The following is an 8,182-nucleotide window of genomic DNA, read 5'->3' as shown; positions in this document are numbered from 1 at the left end:
GAGGCGGGGGGGTAAGGGGGGGGCGAGGGCCGCAGCCTTTGTGTTTGTTTGTGTGTTTGACTGACAGGGATTATGGGAGGGGTCATCAGAGGGCAGCGTGCCCCCCTGTGTGTGTGTGTTAATCACTTGTGTGTGTGTAATTACTGAAGTCCATTTGCATATGAAGCACAGTTTTCTGTCAATGAAGAGGGCGTTTAAAGGGGGATTCAAAGGTTTGTGATGTTTTTAGACACATAACGGAAAAAAAAAAAAACGCCTCAGACGCTGAGACTCACGGGGACTGAAAAACACGACGACCATGTGAACCGGGGACCAGTGACGTCAGACTAGTCCTGAAGAATATTCACATCCAAGATTGACTCTCAGACAGAATTCATTTTAAAACACACACTCTGCAACTCCAAAGTCCACTGCTGCCTCCTGTGGTCAGTCTGAGTCACTGAGGCACTTTTTTTTCTTTATCTTCTTCTTCCCTTTTATCCCATCAATAAAAAGAAGGTAAATCTTCCTCATTTTTCTCCTCTTCCTCCTCCTCCTTCATCAATCATCAACTAGTGTTCGTTTTAAAACTCCCAAAGTGTCTCCTCAGAACCTCCTGGATCTTAGTTTGACCAGGTTTTGACGATGATGATGATGATGATGACGATGACGATGATGACGATGATGATGATGATGATGATGATGGTGATGATGACGATGATGATGGTGACGATGATGATGATGACAATGATGATGGTGATGATGACGATGATGATGGTGACGATGATGATGATGATGATGATGACGGTGACGGTGACGACGGTGATTATGATGATGAAAATAGTGATAATTGTCAGAAGGCAAATTGATGATGACACGAGCTGTGATGAGAATAAAGAGAGAACAGTTTGTTTTCTCCTGGGCAACACACACACACACACTCTCACACACACACACACACACACACACACACACAGAGCACGTACGCCTGAACAGATGCTCTCATTAGTCAAACACACTCATATCAGTTTACTTCAACACAATTAACCTGACCTGCTGCAAATCCCCCAACACAACACTCCACTAAAACCAATTACAGCAATAGTGAAGTTCTGCCGGGGTTTTTTTTTTTTCTTTCCTCCACCGGCCCCCTAGTGGTTTGCCATCAGGCTGCACTAAAGAGACTAAAACACAGACGCTCAAAAATAATTAAAAAGATTAATTACACCGACTGTAGCCACAGTCAACAAATGAAGAAACTCTCAGACTGTTTAACTCATCCGTTCTTGTCTGAATCTGACTGTCAGTCCATACAGGAAATGTGTTTTTAGCATCGAAGCTATCGGTAAAAAACTCTTCTCTCCACCTAGTGGTCAAAGCCTAGAACACAGCGATGATAGAAGGGTTTCTGGGGTGACTGCTCTGAGTGGGACTGCTTTACTGAAGTGAAACATCACCTGCAGCCAAATCAGCGTTCTGCAGCAGGTCAGGTGATTTAAAGGAATGTTCCCAGTGTTTTTAAAGAGTGTCCTGAGAAAAAAAAAAAAAAAAAAAATCAGTGATTTTTAAAGCGTCAGAGGGAGTTGTTGGTGTTTTGTCGAGTTTGACCTGGGTCTCTGTTGCGTCTGAGCAGAATAAAAAGATTAAAAAGACTCAACGCGTCTCGTCTGCTCGCTGTCACCGACTGGAGCTTCACTTCAAACAGCGTCAGGCTGGAAAAACAGGAAGTGGAGCAGAAGATGAAACGGAGCGGTCGAGTGTGAACCACGTTTGATAAAGTGAGTGATGCTGCGCAAAGGAGACACAAAACAGAGTCACGGAAAACAGGCCTGGAGTCGGAGGGAACCAGGGGAAATATGTGGAATTTCTCTGCTTGATTTGATTTTTCTACTTCAGATGAACCGTCACGTCCACGGTCTGACACTTTAAAGAGAAACCTCAGGTTTTTTGAAGTGTGATCGAACGCACCACTGACACACAGTCGGGTGAAGACGCCTCAGCCAGAGAGACGGGCTGAGCAGGAAGTCAAGAGGAAAGCTCTTAGCAAATGAAATTCACATCATCTTAACAAAAATATGAACTGTTTGAGTTCACTGTCAGTGAAAGGTCAGTGACCTCGGCTCACAGACCAAAGTCCATGGAGAAAATCAGTGATTTTTATTTGGATCTTTGTTGTGGGAAATTGGGTTCGTTATGTAGAGTTTCAGTCTATCTGAGGGGTCCCCAAACCTCTGGTCTGCTGACCAGTACTGGTCCATGAGTCATTCTGTATCAGGCCAAAGTGAAATAATCAACAATTTACTTCATTTAAAGAGAATCTGATCATTTAAATAAATTGATTTTTTTTTCAAAAGTGAAAAAAACAAGGCCAAGAAAATATTTTATTTTGAAAATCTTTCAACGAGCCGCGGCGCTACTGGTGTATCTGACAGATGTAGCTGCAAACGTGTTGTCGATAACATGGACTTAAGCCGACGGTTTAAGTTTTTTTGGACGACGCTGAGGCTAAAATCTCTTTTTGTCTGTAGGTCCACAGTTTCTGGCGTTAGGACTAAAATCGAAATGAAGCTACTTTTTTATCTTGAAGAAAATACACCCCCAACGCCCCCCGACACACACAGGCAAAAACACACACTTTGTGCAAATCCAGCGATCAAAGGCTCCGAGTTTTTTCCATTGTGTGTATTAATGCTACTGATTTCAGACACACACACTCACACACACTCACACGAAGCCTCCGTGTTGTGAGGTTGTGTGTAATCCGTGCGACCAAATCTCTCTGTGACACAGCCGTGGCAGCAGCAGCAGCAGCAGCAACCGCCGCCAAAACACACACCGCGGAAGGCATTCCTGAGGCCCCGCAGCTTCTGGATGATGGTAAATCCGTTGTAGGCGACGGTGGATTTTCGGCGTTAACCTGATTGTTGAGCTGCGGAGCCCGAGATGAAACAGCAGAGTGTTGAAATCTGCTGAAATCCAGCGCTCACAGACAAACAGACGGAGACACCGCTGGGACTCAGCTGAGGAGAAGGGAGAGTTCGGGCTTCTTCAAATGCTCCGAGCGCACGGTGAAAACCAGTTTTCAGTGCGAACATGTAACCGCCCACGTAACACTCATGACACAATCGTTTGCTCATAAAGATTCACCAATCCATGTCTCGCAATTATTCAAATTCCTGTTAATAATCGACAGCTTTTTACACCAAAGTCCAGGTCCACGGCAGTGTTTGATCCACTGACGCCTCCAACATCCATTTAAATATATTATTGTGTGGCTTTACTGTTGAAGATTGACCTCAGTGACACCAACTGTCCACTGGAGGCAGCAGTGGTCCAGCAGCTAGTGTGTTCTTGTTCTTGTTGTCAGTTGTTTCTTGGTTCTTTTATCTTTGCTGTAACTTTTGCAGAACCGGTCCAATCTTCTGGCTCCTACGCCTCTGGAGCCATTTCCCATCATGCCTTTCTGTGGCCCCCTCAGTTCATCAGCAGTCGAGGGAATTGTCTGATTAAATCCTTTGATTTTCTTCATTCTCTTTGGTTGTTTTTTCCTCTTTCATTTTCTTCTTTTGTTCTTCACTCTCAGCGTTTGACTCGGCTGAACCACAACAGCTGATGATGCAACGATGATGTAACTATGATGTCATCAGTTGACAGCGTGGTCACGGTGGACGTGTACGTCCTTCTGGACTGTGATCATTGCGCTCTTTTATCTCTTTTAAATTGAACCACACCAATGTCGTTGAACCACACAGGTTGAACCAAGGTGCATCCTGGGTAACATCTATCACAACCTTTAAATTATTAGCTTTTTAATTGTGATATCATTAAAACAAACTCTGCCTTTTTAATATAAAAATTAGTAAAATCATAATTTAATGATTAATGTTATTTGACTATCGATTTAACTAATGATTGTGAAATAGTTTCAATGATCAATTATCAGTTGTGAGGTTAGTTAGACTAGTGACTAGTTGGTTGTAAAGCTGTTGGTTGGTTTGTTGGTGATCGGTTGGTTAGTAGCCGAGTTATTTACTTAGATGGAAGGATGGATGGGTTGTGAATTGATTTGTCTTGGTTGGTTGATTGTAGGTTGGTTGGTTGGTTTTGTGGTTGTTTCTTGGTTGATTAGTCCATCAGTCCGTTGGTCAACAGGTTTGTTGATCGATTTTCCGTTGAAGCTTATCAGTTGGTTTGTCTCGGGTTAATTAGGTGAGTTGGATCCTGATTGGCTGCTGACTTTGGTTCATTTCTCAACAGGATGGTTACGAGGGTTGGTTATGGTTGTTCGGTCAACAACGATTGGTTGGTTAGTCATTGGTTTTTTAGACAATCAGCTAGTGATTTTGCCTGACTGTCCACTGATTGGCTGTTGTTTTCTTACCCAAGCTGAAACATTTTCTCCAGAACACCTGGACGTTTATCGTTTTGTTTAAACGACGCAGTTTATTATTGATCTTTTTTGTCTGTTTCCCTTTTCCTCCTTCGTCTTCCTCCGTCTGCGTCCTTCCTCCTCGTCCTTCATACAGTCAGACTTTAATTGAGTTTTCATGTCGCCGCTGCTGCTTCCACTCACTCCTGAGATTCCAGAGGTCGTTCATGTCTCCATCAGGATGTTGGTGATCGTGTAGGACAAAACGCACAGAATCTGCTCAGAAACACTGGCCTGAAGGGGGGGGGGGGGGGGGATTCCAATGACAGTGATGGGAATTTCATAGCATTTCCATGGATTTAAGATGGAAAAAATCCACATCATCAAGTCTCAGTAAATGTATTACATTTCCATTGTGCTCTCCCACAACAAAGTCCACAGAGAAAACCAGTGATTTTAGCAGGAACACAACATTTTCTAGATTTGTGACTTTGGTGTTGGATCAACGGCGGACCAGTGGCTCCTGCGTCTCTCTCTCTCTCTCTCTCTCTGAGCTAAAAGCCCAGATACTCTATGGACTTTGGTGTTTGTATCAGGGTGGGGGTAATATTTATTTTAGAACTAGAATAAAAAAAAAAGCAAAACCAATAAAAGCCAAAGATCTGTCTCTGTGTTTAGCTGGGGATGTCAGTGAAGAAAAATGATCAGACAGAAAAAATACCCACTCCTCTGTTTGTGAACCGGTCTCTCCATCTGCTCCCTGTGAGCCAGCGGACAGAGTCCTGCTGCATCCTAATTAACCAACACATAGACTGGCCTAGTTCTACCTCTGCACACACACACACACACACACACACACACACAGTCAAAGTCCTGCAGGCATAGAGTTAATTAATCCCAATTTTTCACTGCTGATGAAGAAGAGGAAGAAGAGAGAGCGAGCAAGAGGGAGAGCGAGAGAGAGAGTGTGTTGTGTGTGTGTGTGTGTGTATGTGCATATGTGATAACGAGGCAGATAATAATGAGAATAATTCATGATGAGCAACAAAGACTAGAAGCTTTGTCACCTCATTTGTTTTCCTTCTCTCTCTTTGAGTCGAGTTGAACGACTCCAAATACCAAAAAAAATCTCTCTCTGGTTTAAAGGCGAAGGCTCAGATGTAAGACACAGGTAGAATTTAGCCACAAGGGGGCGACTCTGCTAGTTCCAACTGTGACGTTGTCATTTCATAAACCACTCACTGTGGTAGACCAAATCCAAATATTTAAATAATATTTAAATAATAAACAGGCACAAAGGGAACTGCTGTTCAGGTCCACTGCTGCCTCCTGTGGTTGGTTTGTGTCACTGATGTATGAGAACCAGAAAATACACATAAATGGAAAAAGATTTGGACCTCGTCAATTAAAGTTAAAAATACTCTTGTCAGTCAAATAAATCACTAATTTAACAGGAAGTGAACAGAGGGTCGTGTCCTTATAAGGCATGACTTCCTGTCTGTCTCAGAATCACGTCCAGGAGAAGAATCTGAGTTATTGATCTTGAATTTAAGTTGATTATGAAATCGAGTTAGTCTGCGTCACACACAGGTTTACAGGCACAGTCACACCCTGTGTGTGTACGTGAGTGTGTGAGTGTGTGAGTGACTGACAGTGGGATGCGTCTCCATGGCGACGGGATGCAGGTGTTCTCATGAGACCAGTTGCTGAGGCGACATGTGAAAGCACTTTGAGTTTCTGTTAGCAGCGGTGTGAACCTGTGTATGCGTGGTAATGTGTGTAGGTGTGTGTGTGTGTGTTTGGTGTGTGTGTTCTCACAACTTCAGTTTTTCTAATATTGTATAGAAAGTTTGTCTCTCTCTCTCTCTCTCTCTCTGTCCCTCCTGCACCAAACCTCATAGAGAAAACGAGTGATTTTAATCTCAGAGACACAGCAGTCGTCGCTGCTCCATCACTGAGGTCAACTGTGGTGAATTTTTAATATTGTTATAGAAAATGTTGGACTTTACTTCTTTGTAGGACGATGTTTTTTCTATGTATTTCTTGATCAAATGAGATTACCCTTGTGAAAGGCTGACTTTCGGCCGTCTTGGAGGAAAACTGTTTCCCCTACAGTTGAGCTTTTGTAGCCGATCTAGAGTGAACATTTAACATCATTTAAATTAAAAAAAAAAAGTCTACAAATACCAAACTGTTACTTCTCCTCTGTAGTTTTGCCAACCTTGACGTACTTTTTAGACTTTCAGTACTTTTAAAGATTGATCTTATACATTTTTTTTTATTTTCTCATGAGGAGGTCACAGAGGGGGTTACTGGGAGCAGGGGAGGAGGTGATAAAGAAGCCTCCTCTCCTCCCCCCCCCCCCCCCCCCCCCCCCCCCCCCCCCCTCTCCCCTCCCCCACACACCGCCCCTCATCACCTCCTGAATAACGGCGTCTATTTCTGTCAGATGTTTTACATACGCTGTGCTCTGAGCGACGCGTTTAAATGTGAAATCAAATCTGTGACATTATCATGATGAACATCAGCTCACTCTGATATGTGTGTGTGTGTGTGTGTGTGTGTCGGAGCCTCAGGGTACATTACACACACTTAAACACACAGGAACAAAGGAGGGGGAGGAGGGGGGACGGGGTGGGGGCGGGGAATTAAAGTGGACAAATGTCTCCTCAGTCCGTCAGGCTGAAGAAAAGGTCAGTGGAACCAGAATCATGACATTTACACATGTTGACCGAGAAACACGGTCAGGGAAGTGGGAACTGGGAATTTAGATTTTCAACAGTTCTGTGTCAAGTTCACTGACGTCTGATTCTTAGCTGAACAAACTCATCTGACCCACGTTTCCACACCAGAGTCCACAGAGAAAATCAGTGATTTTAGCTCACGATGTCACAGGAGGTGCAGGTCCTCTGCTGCCTCCTGTGGCCAGTTTGTGTCACTGTGCATCAAAGTTTTCCGCTTCATTAATGCAAACATATTTACATCTGGACAGAACGTTGACTGGATCACGTCTAAAAAGCTAAATAATAAATGCAGGAACATTAAAAATATGTTAGTTTGAGTAGAGACTTACTCTGACTGATGTCCCCTCTCTCTCTCTGTCTCTCTCTGTCTCTCGTCCAGGTGATGACTGGTACCTGTGCAGACTGACCTTGGCCACGCCCAGTCAGGCCGATCTGCAGTGGTCCATGTTTCCTGTCCCATATCTAGGCGCCGTGGGTCCTGACGCCGGGCCTGGCACTGTTGTGTACCGACTGTCGGTTCGGCAGCGCGACGGGTCACAGGGCCACGCCCAGTTCCTCCTGCTGGACAGTGAGTGTCAGTTCATCTGTCGTGTTCACAGGTCATGTCAGACCAAAGCTCAGCCTCGTGTCAAATGTAAAATCTAAACACATTTACACATGTTTAACATTTGTTCACGTGTCACAGCCAAGAACCTGCGGCGCCCTCTGGTGTTTCCTCACCCGCTCACTCCTGTACTCACCCCTGATCTGTAATTCTCCCCCCTCAGGCGTCCTGCCACAAACCTGTTTGTTCAAAGCAGCCCCTTCATAAATAAAACTGAACTTGTTGAATTTCAATTATCTTCAAATTTGAAGCGAGAACGAGGGCGAAAAATAAACCTTGTGGAGCGGGGCTCTTAATCACCCCCCCGGGCAAAGAGAGCTTCATCAGCCGGAATAATAGGAACGTCTCTGGAGAGCGAACAAACGCTGTTGGCTCTGGGATTTATTTATTTGTTTACTCTACCATTTTTTGGATTGGAAGAAAAGAGGGAAGGAAATTATATTTTAGGAGCTCATTTCTGAAGCTTTCATGTACGGAGCTCCTGCC

The 8,182-nt window shown here is 44.1% G+C and overlaps 1 protein-coding gene across 1 annotated transcript in view; it reads left to right on the top strand.

The window, feature by feature from the left end:
• LOC103388055 (neural-cadherin) overlaps nucleotides 1-8,182 on the top strand; it is a 42,415-nt gene that overhangs the window by 11,191 nt on the left and 23,042 nt on the right. Inside the window, 1 exon segment of the mRNA XM_025061657.1 lies at nucleotides 7,472-7,660. Coding sequence (XP_024917425.1) covers nucleotides 7,472-7,660 — 189 coding nt within the window.

Source organism: Cynoglossus semilaevis, chromosome 13 (assembly GCF_000523025.1).
Source record: "Cynoglossus semilaevis isolate Cse_v1.0 chromosome 13, Cse_v1.0, whole genome shotgun sequence".
Classification (NCBI taxonomy): Eukaryota; Metazoa; Chordata; class Actinopteri; order Pleuronectiformes; family Cynoglossidae; genus Cynoglossus; species Cynoglossus semilaevis.
The sequence above is the reverse complement of the archived record's forward strand: the minus strand, read 5'-3'. Positions and strand labels throughout refer to the sequence as shown.